Genomic DNA, 19,634 nt, shown 5'->3' with positions numbered 1-19,634 from the left:
AATTAATTCCAGAGCCTTAATTCCATGGTGTTACCTGGCTGTGGATGTGGATTTTCTTTTCTTCCTGGAACAAACTCCAGGAAAAGTGCCATGAGGTTATTTGGATGCCTTTTATGCTGTTCCTTTCCTAAATTAAAGCTGGCTCTAATAGCTGTGGTTAGATCAGCCTGAGACGAGCTCGTGTCAGATGAAATTCGGGATAATTGATGCCGTAAATATCCCTGGAGTGCAAAGACAGCTTCTCTTAATGGCTCCAAAATTCCCTCTGTTTATAGGGATCTATAAACGCTCACGGAAATAGGCCTGGTTTTTATAAAGAGCTGAGTTTAAGGCTTAAATGTGCTGTTCCTGACTGGAATACTCAGCTCCTGCCAATCCCTGGAAAATTTCCTGTGTGGGGTTTGTTCTGGGAGGCAGCTTCTCCTGAAGGTGAGGAGAGGTTTGGTGTGGGTGGTCTCACTGGGAATGTGGAATTATGGGAAAATAAAGGTTGGAAAGACCTTTGAGATCTTCAGCTCCAACCTTCGAATCCACCAAAATTACTAAATCGCCCTGGGAGGTGTCTACTTGCTTTTGGGACATTTCCAGGGATGATGATTCCACCACTTCCCTGGGGAGTCTCTTCCAATGCCCAGCCGCTCCTTCAGTGAAGAGATTTTGCTCTTTGTCCCTTTTGCATTCGATAAAATCATGGAATGATTTAGGTTGGATCTTAAATCCCACCCAGTGCCAGCCCTGCCATGGCAGGGACACCTCCCACTGTCCCAGGCTGCTCCCAGCCTCAATGTCCAGCCTGGCCTTGGGCACTGCCAGGGATCCAGGGACAGCCCCAGCTGCTCTGGCAATTCCAGCCCAGCCCCTGCCCACCCTCCCAGCCAGCAATTCCCAATTCCCAATCTCCCATCCAGCCCTGCCCTCTGGCACTGGGAAGCCATTCCCTGGCTCCTGTCCCTCCAGGCCTTGTCTCCAGTCCCTCTGCAGCTCTCCTGGAGCCCCTTTAGGCCCTGCAAGGGGCTCTGAGCTCTCCCTGGATCCTTCTCCTTCTCCAGGTGAACATTCCCAGCTCTCCCAACCTGGCTCCAGAGCAGAGAGGCACCTTCCACTATCCCAGGTTGCTCCAAATTGGTCTTGGATGCTTCCAGGGATGGAGCAGCCACAACTTCTCTGGGAATTCCATTGCAATCCCTCCCCACCCTCACAGGGAAGAATTTGAAGATCCTCCGCTTGCATGACTCTAAATTATTTGGGATAATTAGAATAGCAAAATTAATAAAATGCTGATTCGGACAGATTTTTCCTCATCCTCCCTCTCCAGCCCCCTCCCTCTCTGTAGGACTCCGTGATTCCAGGCTCTGGAGAGCATCCATGTTTATCCAGCCTTGCTCCAGTGCCCACTTTTTCCCCACACCAATTTTTATGAAGTTCTGGCCGTTAATTATCCTTGGGATCTTAATCCTCATTGGAATTTCAGCTTGGTAGACTTTGGGAAAGGAAGGCTTGGCACATGGGCAGGCTAATGCAATTCTCCAAGGAGGAAAGTCTTGGCTGCTCCTTGGAATTCTGCTGCATTTCCATCCCGAAAGAACATTTTGTGTTGGATTTGTGCTGAACTGAGGAGCAGCATCGCCATGGATGGCGTTTAGATGACTCCCTGAAGGTCTTTTCCAAGCTGGATGGGATTTTACCCTCTGCTCCTGGAATGGGCTGGCTGAGAATTCCATCCAGTCAGCAGAAAGACTTCACTTGTCTGGGTTTAGGCCTGGCTCTAAATATTCTGGGCAGGTTGATTTTCCTCTTTGTTACACTTTGCTTTGATTTGTCATCTTCATTTGCCTCCATAGAGTTCCTTCCACAGATTTCCTCCTTTTTTCCTCATCCGTTCACTGTTATTTATGGCCTCTAGTCCCGGTTTTTCCTATTATTCCTCTTCCCTGAAATGTGGATTTTATATTCTTCTGGAGTCAGGCTGAGGAGAAAAGGGATCTTCTTTTCAAGCAGGGATTGTAGGGCAGCACTGGAGAGGTTCCTGCTCTGACTTTTTTAATGGGAAAGAGTTTAAGGCTGGAAAATAAATGGGAGCTTTGGAAGAGAAACAGGATAGGAGGGAGGAAACCTGGCACTTTTTCTTGTCGTGGAATCAAGGAATGCTTTGGGATGGAAGGGACCCTAAATCCCATCCCGTCCCTGCAGGGACACCTCCCACTGTCCCAGGCTGCTCCCAGCCCCAATGTCCAGCTTGGCCTTGGGCACTGCCAGGGATCCAGGGGCAGCCCCAGCTGCTCTGGCAATTCCAGCCCAGCCCCTCCCCACCCTCCCAGCCAGCAATTCCCAATTCCCAATCTCCCATCCAGCCCTGCCCTCTGGCACTGGGAAGCCATTCCCTGGCTCCTGTCCCTCCAGGCCTTGTCCCCAGTCCCTCTGCAGCTCTCCTGGAGCCCCTTTAGGCCCTGCAAGGGGCTCGGAGCTCTCCCTGGAGCCTTTTCCATGTAAACAATCCCAATTCTCCCAACCTTTCCTCACAGGAGCAGTGCTCCAACCCTCAGATCATCCCCACCACCCCCTCTGCACTCCCTTGTTTATTATAAATGAAGGAATAATCAGCTTATATTTCTATTTTTCTCTATGCAAATATTTTTTATTCTCCTTTTAGACCAATTAAAATCCAGAATAAGGCAGGGAGAGAGCAATGGGGTCTTACCAGGAGCCCCTGCTCATTATTTACACTCAATTAATTCAGAATTTCACTTTGAACAGGGATTTATTTAAACCTTGTAAGGAGCCTCTGGAAAAATTTCACTAAGCGGAGATGGATGTGCTCTAAAACCAGACTTTCCTAACCCAGTTTGTTGTTCATTAATTCCACAAAATTAAGTTTCTGTCCTTTAGATAGTGGAGGAACGAGCATTAATTAGGTTTGGGATTATGAAACCAATAATTACTGACTTAAGGTGTTAATACTTCCAATTTGTAACAATTATTCCACGTCGAGCATGTCAGGTGGCCTTTGGCATCAACGCCTGTTTTTCCTGGCTTGGGAAATCCATTTTTCCTGCTTTTTTTTTAATGGAAAAATTATACAGGTACAGAGGGAATTAATAACCCAAAATTGCTGTAAAAAACCCAGTCCCTGCAGTGCCAGAGTGGTTTTAAATCTTGTTTTTTCCACATTTTTTGGTGGGTGCTCCGGGTCCATCTGGATTTTCCAGCACGGTGGGGATCCAAAGCGAACTCTGGAAGAGCCTGATGCAAGTGGGATGAAAAGAAGCTTTCAATTGCTCCATGTCTTGATTCGAGTGCACTTGATTTAATGATAATGATCTGGGATTTTTTAATCAACTCTGATTGCATTTTTTCCATGGAATTTCATCTTTGGATTGACCGCGACTCCGGTTGAGTTCGACCTCTTTTATCTCATGGCTCTGTCTGGTTCTTAGGGTTGATTTTTTTCTTTGCTGCTCTATTAAAAATCAATGTAATGACATTTTTTTTTTCCATGAAAAATCATCTGATCGTGGAGCTTTGAGGAATCCTTTCTCAGCCCAAGCTCCTCTGTTCAGCTGCTTCCTTTTCCAAGAAAAATTAGTCTGGTTCTTCCCCAAACCGAATTTCCATTTCCAGCAATTCTTATTCCTTACATTTATATTCCCTGGAGCCAAAAGAGCTCTTTTGTCCTGTTTTCCCTCCTGAGGTGCTTACAGCCAATAATAATTTATATAATGTTGGGGTCCCTCCCCCGCCGTGTAGCCCTGGGAGAGGGGCCCTGAGGGCACAGACACGGGGCTTCCCTGCCCCTGCTCAGCCTCGTTCCCATTGGTTGGTTTGTGTTCCCTGCGCGGGCAGAAGGACCCTTGGTCCCGTGACTGGAACAGTTCCTGGGCAGAGCTCCAGCCATGCGGCTGGAGAAATAAACATCTCTGAAACATCTAGCAAGAATCTGTCTGTCCATATATATTTCCTTTCCACGGGACTCCTGGTTTGATATATGCGTGTTGCAGGATCCCCACTGCAACAAATGGTGGAGATTTGTGAGCAGAACGATCCCCGATCCCTAAGCGACTGATTTGTGTGAGTAAACCCTGGAAACTTTAGATTCCTCTTCTTGGTTTTGCTTTGCTATTCCATATCTAAACTATGGAGGAACAGTGGGAAGACTCTTGGCTCTCCGAGCCGCATATGGACATTTATCTTAAACTTAAAACGATTCTTGAACAACGATTTGTAAATTTTAGCTTGATTCAAGCTCAGAAAGAACTGAAACACTTCCTGGCATGGTTGTTTAAGAACTTTTTCTATGTTTCTTGGGATTTAATTCTTACCAAGGGCTTTTGGAAAACCGTTTGGACACAGTTAATATTTGAGTCAAAATATATGCCGATGGAAGAATATTTTCGTGAATATTATTTAGTTACCGAGACTGTTGAGCAATGTCAGCTGTGTCCTGGCGAAGGGAAGCCTGGCGCAGGGACCGTGCGGCCCAGGCCACGTGCACCGAGCGCTCTGCGAGCAGCAGCGAGGCAGTTCCCGTGCGCGGGCGGAGCCACGCGAGCCGCAGTGTCGGCGGCGGAGCGAGGCGCGGCGGGACCGGCGGGACCCGGCGGTGCCCGCCCGGTCCTGTGCAGTGCGTGGTGGAGCGAGCCCCGTGAACGCCCGGCCGAGAGGGGCGGCGCGCGGGCGGCGGCGGGCGGCGATGGCGGTGGAACGGAGCCGCGCCCAGCCGAGACGCGCGCTGGAGCAGGGCGCGGGGGGGTCGTCGCTCGGGGGCCCGGCCGAGACGTGGATGCAGCGCCCGGCATCGGCAGCGAAGCTGCGACCAGAGGAGGCGACGCACGGAGAACTGAGCGGCGCGGCCCGGCCCGGCCCGCGCAGCCCCGAACGCGACCCCGGGAAGAGCGCGCAGGCACCAGCAGCCCTGACAATTCCAACACGGGAGCGACCGAAGGAGAGAGCAAAGACGCAGCGAGACAAAAAACAGCAGCCACTCGGAAAAAGATCATAGTACCTAAGACCTTAGGGATAGTAAAATGGTATAATGTTAAGCAAAATTATGGTTTTATAACAAGGTGTGACAACCAGCAAGACATATTCGTGCATAGAACTGCTATTAAAAAGAATAACCCTGAAAAATGCATCCCAAGCTTGGGAGATGGAGAGGTGGTGGAATTTAATATTGTACTAGGGAGAAAAGGGTTACAAGCATCGCAGGTCACTGGGCCTGATGGTGTTCCTGTAAAAGGCAGTATATATGCAAAAAATCGTAGTCATGTTAGACAGTATCTCTATTGTAAGTCCCCCCTACAGTTTCCCTTTCCTAATCCCACCTTTCCCTTTTACCCTATGTCCTATTACCCCCAGTGTATTCCCAATCCGTTTTTTCATCCATGGTTTCCCTCACAAAACCATGCTTTTGCCAATTGTTTCCCCAAAAATCCCTTTCCAATGCCGAGTGGGGGATGAAAAGGGGGAGGGAAGAAGTTAAACCCTCTCCTGCCTCAGTTTCCCCACAAAGCATGCTCAGAGAATTCTGTCTCCCTTCTGCCAGCCCTAAGATGTTCCAGAGAATCTGTTTGGACATTTAAAGACTCAGGAGGGTGGCTTGTTTTGTTTTGAAACTGTTCTTGTTATGTTTATCCAGTTGTTTTCATTCTCCTTTTATTAAAACAAAACGGGTGAGGTGTTGGGGTCCCTCCCCCGCCGTGTAGCCCTGGGAGAGGGGCCCTGAGGACACAGACACGGGGCTTCCCTGCCCCTGCTCAGCCTCGTTCCCATGGGTTGGTTTGTGTTCCCTGCGCGGGCAGAAGGACCCTTGGTCCCGTGACTGGAACAGTTCCTCAGCAGAGCTCCGGCCATGCGGCTGGAGAAATAAACATCTCTGAAACATCTAGCAAGAATCTGTCTGTCCATATATATTTCCTTTCCACGGGACTCCTGGTTTGATATATGCGTGTTGCAGGATCCCCACTGCAACAATATAATATAAATATAATTTAAATTATTCACTGTTCTTTTTGGGGAAATTCAGTGTTTTGTGCTCGTTATGTCTTCTCCAGCAAACTCAGATCCTGAATTATTTTTCCAGTGTGGAATTGTTTTCCTTTTGGTCTTTTCTTTGCCCTTTCATTAATTTTTTTTCATTGTCCTTTAATTATTTAATGCTGCTTAAAAACACATGAGACTAGGTTAGGATCCTGTACTCGGGTCACTGAGTGTGGGAGTAAATTCAATACTTCCTGCACAGTGATCCCAGAAATTCCCACTATTCCAGGACTTTTCCAGTGTTTCAGACCATGCTGGGGCACTCTGGTGCTGGGAACCTCTGCTGGAAATTCATGGATGTGCCTCATTCTGTGTGAGCTTCTGATTCCTGGTGATTGGGAAAATCCATTGGTTGGGAAAATCCACTGGTTTAGAAAATCCACTGATCCTTTCCCATCTGTGCATATGTGCGAGGAATAATGGAATCATGGAATGTTTTGGGATGGAATGAGACTTAAAGATCATCTTGTTCAGCCCCTGCCATGGCAGGGACACCTCCCACTGTCCCAGGCTGCTCCAAGCCCCAATGTCCAGCCTGGCCTTGGGCACTGCCAGGGATCCAGGGGCAGCCACAGCTGCTCTGGCAATTCCAGCCCAGCCCCTGCCCACCCTCCCAGCCAGCAATTCCCAATTCCCAATCTCCCATCCAGCCCTGCCCTCTGGCACTGGGAAGCCATTCCCTGGCTCCTGTCCCTCCAGGCCTTGTCCCCAGTCCCTCTGCAGCTCTCCTGGAGCCCCTTTAGGCCCTGCAAGGGGCTCGGAGCTCTCCCTGGATCCTTCTCTTCTCCAGGTGAACATTCCCAGCTCTCCCAGCCTGGCTCCAGAGCAGAGGGGCTCCAGCCCTTGGAGCATCTCCATGGATTCCTCTGGACTCTTTCCAGCAGCTCCATGTCCTGTTCTGTCCCAGGGCTGGGGCAGCTCGGCAGGTGGGATCTCACCTGAGCAGGGCAGAGGGGCAGAATCCCACTTTTCCTGCTTCCCACACTGCAGGATCAGCCCAGGGCACAATTCCAGGTCACGTCCAGCCTCTCACCCCTCAACACTCCCAATCCTTCTCCTCAGGGCTGCTCCCATCCCTGTGGAAGTCCAGCATTGTCGTGGATGTTGCTGTTTGTTCTGTTAGTCCTGGACATGCCAAACCTGTCTGCTCCCCGGGAATTCCAATGCTAATCCAGCCTCAGAAACAATTGGAATTGGCTCCGTTTGGTGCCCTTGGAGAAGGAAAACCCTCCTGGAGTGCTGCACCCCCTGTGCCATCCCCCTGATGTCACCAGGACGTGCTCATAGGAGCAAGTTTCAACCAGGTGCATTTATAACCTCATTAACAGGGTGGAGAAAACATTTTCGCCATGGAATCCCATCACCGAGAGCTCATTGTATTTTTCCTTTCGGAATTTTGTTGTAGCCTGAACCCTCAGGAAAGCATCACAGGCTGGAGTTGTGTGGGGATTGTTGACTACTGAGGTCTTTTGCTTTGTCCTTTTGTGTTGGAGTGTGTTAACAGCCTCCTGGCACGGCTCTGATCCTCCCGAAATTCTATTGGAAATCGATGGAAGCTCCTCAGGGGGCTCCTGGGGTCACGCTCTCCATCGTGGGAACAAGGAGGGAACATTTGCTTCCTTCCAGCAGCTGGAAATGCTGCTTGTTTGCAGTGCTGGGGCTGTTCTGCACATGCAGCACTGCAGATGCAGAATAAATCTCTTTGAAAGGGTTGGAGAGGGAAAAATAGCTCACATGGAGCTGGGAATAACTCAATCCCTGTCTTTCCAGCTTGGTTAGAGCTGTTGTGTGTCCACACTGGACACACGAAGGGATGGAGAGCAGGAGAGCTCGTTATCCTTTCTGTAAGATGCAAGAAATAGAGAAATTAATTGAATTTTTGTGCTTTATATCCCACACTAAGCACTTCAAAGCTGCCCTGATAAAGAAGCTGTGGCTGCCCCTGGATCCCTGGAAGTGTCCAAGGCCAAGCTGGACAGGGTTTGGAGCAGCCTGGGACAGTGGGAGGTGTCCCTACCCATGGCAGGGGTGGGAATGGAATAAGCTTTAAGGTCCCTTCCAAGCCAAACCATTCCATGATTCTGTGAATTACTGAAAGTAAATCTGATGAGGAGCAGCTGAGGGAGCTGGGAAGGGTCTGGAGCCCCAGGAGCGGATGAGGGAGCTGGAAAGGGGCTCAGGCTGGAGCAAAGGAGGCTCAGGGGGGACCTTGTGGCTCTGCACAAGTCCCTGACAGGAGGGGGCAGCCGGGGGGGTCGGGCTCTGCTCCCAGGGAACAGGGACAGGAGGAGAGGGAACGGCCTCAGGCTGGGCCAGGGGAGGCTCAGGGTGGACAGCAGCAGGAATTTCCCCATGGAAAGGGTGCTCAGGCCTTGGCAGGGGCTGCCCAGGGAGCTTTGGAGTGCCCATCCCTGGAGGTGTCCAAGGAATTCCTGGAGGTGGCACTCAGAGCTCTGGGCTGGGACAAGGTGGGCATCGGGCACAGCTGGGACTTGATGGGCTGGGAGGGCTTTTCCAACCTCAGGGATTCTGTGAGGTTTAGATTGGACAGTTGGGAAAATTTCTTCCCTAATTAGGTTGTCCAGCCCTGGCACAGGTACAGGGTGGAGTCCCCATCCCTGGAGGGATTTCAAATCCCTGTGGATGTGGCACTTGGGGCCATGGGGCAGTGGTGGCCTTGTCACTCAGTGCTCTGGGCTGGGAACAAGTGGGCATCGGACACAGCTTGGACTCAATGATCCTAAATTCTTTCCCAACCTCAATAATTCCATGGTTGAAAGCTTGTGCTGGGCCAAGGAGGAAAAATAGCTTGGAAAGCATGGGAGTTTTACATTTGAGGATAATTTAGGAGCTGAATAACTCCCAGCTCAGCGATGCGTCACCGCTGTCTCCGCTCTGCCCGCCGGGATGAAGCCGTTCCCATCCCTTTCCCAGATGTGTTTTATTCTTATCCCGCCTGCTTCGAACATCTGAAGACAAAGGCAGCTAATTAACAAATGAAATCAGCAAACTGTGCAGGCCCAGCAGCTGAGAGGAGATGATCCAGCAAATCCAGCCTGGATCCTGCCATGCTGTTGGCGCGTGTGACAGTCCCAGAGCTCAGGTGAGGGCTGTGGGCATGATCCGTGTTTCCCACTCCCAGACAGCTCAATGCCTTTGGAATTCTGCACAGGGAGGATTTTAACAGCATCTGCCACACTCTGTGCACCTTCCACTCCGCCATCCGGATGCAATTCCCGGGGAATTCGGATTAGAGCTGTTTTGAGCAGGTTAGGTTGAGCTTCCCATTTGTTTGAGAGCTTAGGGGTGTGTGAGGGGAATTCTTCCAATCCAGTGTTTACCATGCCTGGCCCACCTGGGTTTTGGGGAGCGTTTGGTTCAATTTGGAGATTAAAGCCTGAGAAATCGAACCTGATGGTGGCACAAACCTCTGTGGAAACATCTTTCTGTAATTATTTTCAGTTTGATTAACAGATTTTAACGACGTAGCCGCGCCCACGACTTCAGTTTTATTTAAAGAGTGATTAATCTGTTGACTCTTCATAATTTCGTCAACCCAAAATGAAAATTTGGGGGTATTTTTTTTCCTTCTTGTAAAACAGCAAAGAGATTCATCTTGTTGAGCTTCCCAAGGTTAAATCTTTCTTTTTCCTCTTCGTTTATTTTTGTGTAGTTTTTGAAATTATTGACTCTGGAATGGTTTGGGTTGGGAGGGACCTCAAAGTTCATCCCATCCCACCCCTGCCATGGGCAGGGACACCTCCCACTGTCCCAGGCTGCTCCCAGCCCCAATGTCCAGCCTGGCCTTGGGCACTGCCAGGGATCCAGGGGCAGCCCCAGCTGCTCTGGCAATTCCAGCCCAGCCCCTCCCCACCCTCCCAGCCAGCAATTCCCAATTCCCAATCTCCCATCCAGCCCTGCCCTCTGGCACTGGGAAGCCATTCCCTGGCTCCTGTCCCTCCAGGCCTTGTCCCCAGTCCCTCTGCAGCTCTCCTGGAGCCCCTTTAGGCCCTGCAAGGGGCTCGGAGCTCTCCCTGGATCCTTTTCTTCTCCAGGTGAACATTCCCAGCTCTCCCAGCCTGGCTCCAGAGCAGAGGGCCTCCAGCTCTGTGATCTCCTCTCCAACAATTCCATGTTTTCCTTGTGCTGGGGTTCTGGACTCAGCGTTCCAGCTGGGCCCTCCAAGCACACAGGAACACAGCATTCCGTGTGCAACTCAGCCTTGGCTGCAACCATTCCAGAACCTTATCAGCACTTCTTGTTCCTTAAAACACCAATGACCATTCCAAGCCCTTCCCATTCCTCGCAGATTTCCAAGCCCCGGAATATTCCCGTGCTGCTGGGAAAGAACAGCCACCCCCAGCCACCCACAGGCACCGAGCTTTGAGTAGGGGGTTTTAAAATCTGTGTAGAAAACTGAATCTCAATCAGTGCTGATTCAATCGGAACTGAAGCTGGAATTCTGGAGAGCTTCCATGAGCATTGGGATCAGGTGCCTTTAAACAACCTGCCTAAAGGCAGGGAATTTTGGAGTTTCATCATCCCCTGGAACATCCCTGCAGAATCCCTTGTCCAAAACCCATATTTTTCCTGCTTCTTCTATTTTCCAGCTCTCACACGGCCTGAGCAAAGCCCAGCTTTATGGAACCACCCCCAGTCACACATTTGTGCAGCCCTTCCCGACAGCAGGAATATTCAGGGAAATCTCCCAACAATTGGGAGCATTCTTTGCTCTCCTGGTAGTGCTGCTGCTTTTGCTTTGCTGCAGCCATCGGGATCTTTCCAGCACTGCCGTTGGAAAAAATTCCATCAGGTTCTGCAGTGCGAATTTTCCATTAATTGACCATTATGAAATGCTTTGGCAGAGGCTTTGCTGCAGCTCCATTCCCAACTTGCATTTCTTGGAGCTTTCCTGATATTCCTATCAAAATCCATCCCTTGCCATAGTTCAGTGCCTGCTTGGAGGGGATTAGCTGGAGAGGGACTGGGGACAAGGCATGGAGGGACAGGAGCCAGGGAATGGCTTCCCAGTGCCAGAGGGCAGGGCTGGATGGGAGATTGGGAATTGGGAATTGCTGGCTGGGAGGGTGGGCAGGGGCTGGGCTGGAATTGCCAGAGCAGCTGGGGCTGCCCCTGGATCCCTGGCAGTGCCCAAGGCCAGGCTGGACATTGGGGCTGGGAGCAGCCTGGGACAGTGGGAGGTGTCTCTGCTCATGGCAGGGGTGGCACTGGATGATCCTTAAGATCTCCTCCAACCCAAACCATCCCAAGTTTCCATGATCCAGCATGGACCTGTTCCAAGAGAACAGATTGGACAAGCAGGTGATGACATCACAGCTCCTGGAATCATGGAGTAATTAGGAATCATCCATCTAAAATGACCTCTTGTCCAACCCCCTGCTCAAACAGGGCCACCTTCAAGATCAGATTGCTCAGGTCTGTGTCCAGCCAAGCTTTGGATGTCTCCAAGTATCCCATGGACCCTCTGGACACTTGTCCAATTGCCCAGGGAATTTGTTTTCCTTTTATCCAGGTGGAATTTCTCTTGATACAGCTCAGACCTCTTGGCTCATAGTCCCTTCCTCTGCACTTCCAAGAAAAGTTTTTCGTCTTTTCCAGAACCTCCTGGTGGCAATTTAAAGACAGAAATTCCATCTGCTCTTCATCCTGGCTTGTCCTTTGTCTTCATCTTCTCCAGAAGTCCCTGGTTGGCATTTGAAGACAGAAATTGGATTTTCCCTTCATCCAGCCTTCTCCAGGATGGCCAAACCCCACTGCCCCAGAATCTGGATGGCCTCTGGTCAGCTTGGTGGCCTCCCCTGCATTGCTCCAGTTTCTCCATGTCTGGAGCTGGACAGGGAAGTCAGGAAGTTGCCGCATGAGGATGGGTTGGAAAAGAAGGCATTTTCCCCTGGAAACAGCTCTCCTGCTCTTGCAGCCAGGGATGGAGGTGGTTTCAGTCCTGGTTTCAGTCCTGGTTTCAGTTCTGGTTCCAGGTTTTGAGGGATTTCCTGTGGTTTGTCTTGAGTAACTTCATGAAAATGAAGCTGAGCTCAGATTTGGTACTCTCAGGTCTTTCATCCAAGGATTCACCTTCACCCAAGGGTCAGAGCTTGGAGGAGCATCCCTGGACTCCGTGATGGAGCTCACGGCTCCTTGTTTGCCATCCAGGGATGTGCTTTAATAGGGATAACCTGGAAATCAATGTGGGACACGTTCTGTTCTCAATCAAAACTCCGGGAACAGAGTTTAGGTGTTTGACCCTAAAAACTGAAGCGAGTTCATTTTCTCCTCTCTTTTTTCTACTTCATGAGGAGAAGCCAGAATTCCTGAGCACTCTCAACCCTTTTCAGATGCTGCTGTGATTTAAAATAACCTTTAGAACAACACTGAAACCTCATTAGGAAATGCCATCCTAATTTGGAGCAGCAGATCCATAATTTGCTCCTGCGATCTTAAGTTAAATGTTTTGGAGGTGAGGACGAAGGTAACATTTCCTTAAAATCTGTGCCCCATTACGAGGTATTATTGCTGGAATTGTCGGGAATTTTTGGAACAGGTTTTGTTTCATAATTAATCGAGAGGCTCTCCAGCTTCACTCTTCTTATGCAAATAGAAATGGACCAGCTAAAGATGAATTTTTAGTCTTTAGATGAATTTTTAGTGTTTAGATTGGGTCTTTTTTTCCCGGAATTTGCTTTTCCACGTGGAATTTTGACGCGTTCTAATCTATTTATTTTATTAACAAAGTTCTTCCCTTAACAATTCCATGGATTGTCAAGCTTTGGAAGAGGCTGCCCAGGGAAGGGTTGGAAGGGGCACCGCTGGAAAAGTTCAGCCAGTTTGTGGATGTGGCTCTTGAGGCCGTGGTTTAGCCGTGAGCGTGGTGGTGGTTGATGGTTGGATTTGGTGAGCTCAGGGGGGCTTTTCAACCTCAACAATTCCGGGATTCTCCACCTTTGCAGAGGGATTTGGGGGTGCCTTTGACTGGTTCCTTTTGGTCACGTGAAAATTTGAGAACCTCGTTCTCCATTTCACTGAATTTTGGCCTCAAATAAACGTGATGAACCAACATTTTGATAATTACTCGCACCAAACTTTGCAAAAATTGGGTTAAAGTTTGGCATAAGGGAGTAATTAGCTCCTATCCAAAGGGTTTTTAAGGAATTTTAAGGAACAAGCTGTGCTGATAAGGTTCTGGAATGGTTGCAGCCAAGGCTGAGTTGCACACAGAATGTTGTGTTCCTGTGTGCTTGGAGGGCCCAGCTGGAACGCTGAGTCCAGGCCTCTGGCACAAGGAAAACATGGAATTGTTGGAGAGGAGATCATAGAGCTGCTCTGAGGGCTGGAGCTGCTCCAGAGCCAGGCTGGGAGAGCTGAGAACGTTCACCTGGAGAAGAGAAGGATCCAGGGAGAGCTGAGGGTTCCTAAAGGGGCTCCAGGAGAGCTGGAGAGGGACTGGGGACAAGGCCTGGAGGGACAGGAGCCAGGGAATGGCTTCCCAGTGCCAGAGGGCAGGGCTGGATGGGAGATTGGGAATTGGGAATTGCTGGCTGGGAGGGTGGGGAGGGGCTGGGCTGGAATTGCCAGAGCAGCTGTGGCTGCCCCTGGATCCCTGGCAGTGCCCAAGGCCAGGCTGGACATTGGGGCTGGGAGCAGCCTGGGACAGTGGGAGGTGTCCCTGCCATGGCAGGGGTGGCACTGGGTGGGATTTAAGGTCCCTTCCATCCCAAACCATTGGTTTCCAGGGTTGGAGGGACAGGACAAGGGGCAATAACTTCCCACTGCCAGAGGGCCAGGTTAGATGGGATATTGGGAAGGAATTCCCAGCTGTGAGAGTGGTCATTTGGAAGCTGGGTGGTTTTGACCAGCACTTAGGAAAAACATCCCTTCCTTTCCTTGTTTGACCTTGTTCCATTTCTTTCTTTCCTCAATAAAATCATCCCTCCAAAGAAAGCTCAGAATAACTCCCAGACCAGGAATCTCCTTTTTCCTGGTGGGATAAAGCGCAAATTAATTACTTTGGTCTCCCCATATTCCAAGGGCTATTATATTTTTTTCCCTATGGAAGCAAATTCCTGGTTGTGGACATCTCATTTTCTTGGAGCTGCTGCAGTGGGAGTAATTATCCGATATCTGTATTTTAATCAAGAGAAATGTGTTCCGAAGCCTGGGATGAATTTACCTGCTGGAAGTTAAATGCCTGTAACTAAAAGCAGGGAATCTGCATTAAATTGCTGTATTAAATTGCAGCTTTAAAAGCAAACAGCTGCGTGCACATGATCCGCGGACTCCTGGATCCTGCCATTTGGATGCAAATCAGGCTGTCTATTTATTTCCAAAGCTTTATAATTTTGTGGAAAAGAGTTAGAAGCAACAAGGAGTAAAGCTGCGAACCAGACGAAACCGCGGTAATCACCGAACTATAATAGAAATATGATTGACATTAGCATGAGATTGGTGCTGTTGTTCTGCCTAAAAATGGGAGTTTTGAAGGAGATCCGGTTGGGGACGAGGAAATAAATCCTAAACCTGACTTTTGCTGCAAAATTCCTAAAATTTGGGGCTTTTAGAGCTGTTTTGTCTCCGGTTTACTCTTGACTTGTTATGAGGCGTCGCAGGAAATTCCCAGCACCGCGGTATTGTCGAGTCAACTAAAGCCTGGCCTAATCTTGGTTTTTCCTGCCTGTTTTTTTCCCAGATTTGGATGATCCCATAGTCACGGTCCACCAGAGCATTGGGGAAGCCAAGGAGCAGTTTTACTATGAGAAGACCGTGTTCCTCAGGTGCGTGGCCAACTCCAACCCACCTGTGCGCTACAGCTGGCGCCGCGGCCAGGAGGTGCTGCTGCAGGGCTCTGACAAGGGAGTGGAGATCTACGAGCCCTTCTTTACCCAGGTAGGCCTGAAAATCGGGAATTTTTTCCATCTTGAGGCTTTGTAATGGGATCTGCCCGCTGGGTTTGGCGGGGGGGGGCACGACTGGGGATAACAACACTCCATCCAAACGCTCCCGGGTGTTGTTAAAAGACTTCCTAACATAAAATAGGTTTAAATTTTTGTAAAAATAGAAATTATTAAATGATGAGGGAGTGATATCTACAGGAGAGCCTTTAAAGCGATTTTTATTGGGTGCTACAATTCCATAGCTCTGATTTGACTCCTATTTCCTCATCCTTCCCGGTGCAATGCCGTGATTCCACACACAGCCTAAATTACAGCCTTAAAAGCTCTTCATGTAGGCTGGGGGAGGTTTAGATTAAGTTTTAGGAGAAGCTCCTTCATGGAAAGGGTTGGAAAGCATTGGAATCGGGATGGGGTAGAGTTACCACCCTTGGAAGTGTTCCCAAAATGTGTGGATGTGGCACTTGAGGACATGGATTAGTGGAAAACCTGGTGGTGGTTGACGGTTGGAATTGATGATCTTGGAGGGCTTTTCCAACCTTAAAAATTCCTTGATTCCAGATTCTATGGCAACTCCCCGTGTTGGTTTTTATAGTCCTTTTTTTCTGCCTCTTTTATCTTTAAATATAAGGTTTCGTTTCACAATTCCCCACTTAAAAGATGAGGTGGCAAAAAAGGAAATAAAACCTTTTCCGAAATCTTCCCTCTCCCACTCCCTGCCCCGAAGGAAGCCTGGCTCTGTCAGATAAGCTGAGATTAATTTATCATGAACACATTTGCACCGAGGCAGGGAAAAAAAAGGTGGCAAATCCCATTGTCTGTGGCCAAAAGTGTGGGATGGTGTTTGGGAAAAAAAAAATAGAAAGAAAGAAAAAAAAAAAAAGGGGGAAAAATTGTTTTGGAAAATCCTAAGTGATAGCAAGGAAAGACAGAGGTGAAAACTGCCTGGTAATTTGGTGTTCAGAGCACAAAGCAACTGTGACTTTCATAAATAATTTTCACTTAATGATTTGAGAGAACCTTCATTTGTGGCTTTTTATTGTACTCGACAGCTTTATATTGCTCCAACAGCTCCGTGTTTTCCGGAGAAATGTGGAGCCCAGAACCTTGCAGAGATGGGAATTAAATCACAGAGCCAAGTTATTGGTGTCCTCAATGTAATGAGATTATTTTGAATTTGACATGAACGGAGCCAGTTTAGCAAATCTGGGGCTTTGCTTGGACTCAAGTGTAAACTGGAGTTTTGAAAGGTTTTAATTAAAAAGGGAGAGTGGATTTTTAAATTTTACATTCCAGTATGGAAATGCTGAGGATTGCTTTCCCTAAAATCTAAGGATTCATCTACTAAAATGTGTCACATGAAATCAGATTTTTTTTTAGGTTATTAAGATCACCCTTCCTAAAATCTTCGAGTGGGTTTAATTAATGAATAAATCAGATTGTCCTGGTGATATTCAAATCTTATCCATAACCTTTCTCCATTTATTGGAGGGCAGCTGGAATTAGCAGGGTCTGGATGCGTGCAGGCAAGATCTGCTCCGTGTTTATGAGAGGAAAAGATGTAATTAAAGGTTCAAGAGTCATCAACATCTTGTGCTTAATTAGTTCATCTTCTGATAGGGATGCAAACAGGGAGAGCTGATGTGAAGAGGGAGAGAGGGGATTTGGTTTCGGAGGATCAAGAGATGGGAATTTTGAGAGGGAATCTTTTTGTTGAGGGATTTGAAGATGGATTTTAGTTTGGAAGTGAAATGAAATGGAAAGGGAAACAAAATTTCTCAGATATTTTACCCAAAAAAGAGGTTGATTGGTATTTCTGATGGTTTTATTATTTTGGTAATCACAGAATCCTGGAATGGTTTGGTGGGGAAGGGACCTTAAAGCTCATCCCGTTCCAACCCAGGGACACCTCCCATTGTCCCAGGCTGCTCCAACCCTGTCCAACCTGGCCTTGGACACTCCAGGGATCCAGGGACAGCCCCAGCTGCTCTGGCAATTCCAGCCCAGCCCCTCCCCACCCTCCCAGCCAGCAATTCCCAATTCCCAATCTCCCATCCAGCCCTGCCCTCTGGCACTGGGAAGCCATTCCCTGGCTCCTGTCCCTCCAGGCCTTGTCCCCAGTCCCTCTGCAGCTCTCCTGGAGCCCCTTCAGGCCCTGCAAGGGGCTCGGAGCTCTCCCTGGATCCTTCCCTTCTCCAGGTGAACATTCCCAGCTCTCCCAGCCTGGCTCCAGAGCAGAGGGGCTCCAGCCCTTGGAGCATCTCCATGGGTTCCTCTGGCCTCTCTCCAGCAGCTCCACGTCCTGCTGTCCCCAGGGCTGGGGCAGCTCGGCAGGTGGGGTCTCACCTGAGCAGGGCAGAGGGACGGAATTCCCCCTTTCCGCTTTTGTCCATACTCTGGGATGATCCCAAAATCCTGTCAGCAATTAAATCACAGGAGGCACCTGGAAAACTGAGCATATCCAGATCAATTCCTTAAACAGGAGCACAATTTTTCAGTCAATGAGAAACATCAGCTACTTATTCCCGCATCCATGGGAGAGAATCGGAGGAAACCTGCCCATCCTCATCCACAAAAATGTTGGAAAAATGAACTTTCCAGATCCCAGATCTCGACAGAGATTCTTTTCCCGGAGAGTTTGCATCCTCCCCGTCGCTCATTGGAATTGCACAGCCTGAGCGCGAGATTAAATTTGCTGTATTTACAATAATTATGCAATTAGACATAATTAGACTAATTATCCCAACCAATGAGGAAAATATATACATTTTTATAAATCTCTGCGAGCTGGGGACGTGATCCAGAATTCCATTGTGAGTTCAGCCCAAGTTCAACTTGGAGCTAAGGAGGGAATTGCTGGGATGTAGCTGCTCCGTGCTTCCAGAACTCCGTGCCTTTGGTAGCCTGGATCAGGCCCTTCCCTATTCCAGAGGAACCTCTTAAAGCAGGAATTTGATCTTTGGGAGCAGCCTTCCCAAGGCTTGGCCTTGATTTTAATCCCATTGTTTCCATGGGATGGGTTGTTCATAGAAACCACTAAAATGCCAATATTCCCAAAGTCTCCCCAAGATTTCAAGGACTGTTTCTTTTCCTCCCTGCTCGGCTGGATGGTTTTTTATGGATTTCTTTTTTCCCCGGTTTTGTACATTCATTTTCTCAAACTTCCATATTTTTCCTAGATATTCCTTGGTAGTTTATCCATGTGACATCGTTAAAAATAATTCCATGTGTTCCTAAGGCTGAGCCTACAGTAAAGTTGTTCAGATTTATCAGGACACTGGATAATGAACATCTTCCACATCGTTTTTTTGGAGCTTTGCAGGGGGAATCCCACATTTCCCATTTCCCACTTTTCTGTTGTCTGTGCTTGAAGGAATCCACCATTCCATGTCCTGTTCAGCTCCCTGCTCCATCCCTGCTCCTTGGCTAAAAATAGGATCCAGCAGCACCTCATTTTCAAAGGAAAACAAGAATTTTGTACCTTGGGATTTTTTACATCATGGAAATTGCACCTTGGATAAATAATCCTGAAAAATTTGCTACTTGAAGGACTCTGTCAAACCAGATTCCCTCTGGCTTTCCAGTGCTGATATTCCCTGTATCCTTTGGAAATCCTTTGGGGGAAGACCTCTAAGCCTTTAGGCAGAATCCCTGGAAAAGCTGTTTCCATTTTGTGGAATTTCTTGGGAATTTCCTCTTTGTTTTGGGCTCATCCCTTATGGATCAGTCGGTTGTGTCTCTCTCTCTTGTGGCTGTAACACCAGGGGTCAATCCCAAGAAAAGCACTCGGGAATGCTGGAGGAGGATGGAAATCCCAGATCCTGTATCCATTGTTCCTCTACCTCTGTCCCTTCCTAATGTTCTCTCCTCATTTTCCAGGGAGAAACAAAGATCCTGAAGCTGAAGAATCTCCGACCTCAGGACTACGCCAACTACAGCTGCATCGCCTCTGTGCGGAATGTCTGCAGCATCCCGGATAAAATGGTGTCCTTCCGCCTCTCCAACAAAACAGGTGAGGCTCCAGCAGCCCTTCGTGCTGTGGCTGCACTCCGCTCTTGGATTTGGGATTCTTTCATGGAATCCTGGAATGGTTTGCATGGGAAGAACCTTGAAGTCTATCTCGTTCCAGCCCCTGCCATGGGCAGGGACACCTTCTGTTATCCCAGAGTGATCCAAGCCCCACTGTCCAGCCTGGCCTTGGGCACTGCCAGGGATCCAGAGGCAGCCACAGCTTCTCTGGGAATTCCAGCCCAGCCCCTCACCTCCCTCGCATTTCCATTTCAAATGGAAATATCAAAGAATTCCTTTCCCAATATCCCATTTAAATCTACCCTCTTCCAGCTTAAAGCCGTTTCTCCATTGTCCTGTTCACTCCAGCCAGGAATTCCCAATTCCCAATCTCCCATCCAGCCCTGCCCTCTGGCACTGGGAAGCCATTCCCTGGCTCCTGTCCCTCCAGGCCTTGTCCCCAGTCCCTCTCCAGCTCTCCTGGAGCCCCTTGAGGCCCTGCAAGGGGCTCGGAGCTCTCCCTGGATCCTTCCCTTCTTCAGGTGAACATTCCCAGCTCTTCTAGCTGGCTCCAGAGGGGCTCCAGCCCTTGGAGCAGCTCCGTGGATTCCTCTGGATCACTCCAACAAATCCACAACTTTTTCATGCTGTGAACTCCAGAGCTGGACACAATTTCCTGGGTGGAGCCTC

The 19,634-nt window shown here is 49.0% G+C and overlaps 1 protein-coding gene across 2 annotated transcripts in view; it reads left to right on the top strand.

Moving 5' to 3' along the window:
• MDGA2 (MAM domain containing glycosylphosphatidylinositol anchor 2) overlaps positions 1-19,634 on the top strand; it is a 231,845-nt gene that overhangs the window by 95,576 nt on the left and 116,635 nt on the right. For both annotated transcript variants that reach the window (XM_032110643.1, XM_032110644.1), the window contains exons 4-5: positions 14,735-14,931; positions 18,816-18,948. In XM_032110643.1, coding sequence (XP_031966534.1) covers positions 14,735-14,931; positions 18,816-18,948 — 330 coding nt within the window. The remainder of the gene's footprint in view (positions 1-14,734; positions 14,932-18,815; positions 18,949-19,634) is intronic.

The sequence above is a fragment of the Corvus moneduloides genome, chromosome 6 (assembly GCF_009650955.1).
Source record: "Corvus moneduloides isolate bCorMon1 chromosome 6, bCorMon1.pri, whole genome shotgun sequence".
Classification (NCBI taxonomy): Eukaryota; Metazoa; Chordata; class Aves; order Passeriformes; family Corvidae; genus Corvus; species Corvus moneduloides.
Note: the sequence above shows the minus strand (reverse complement) of the source record. Positions and strands in the feature narration are given on the sequence as shown.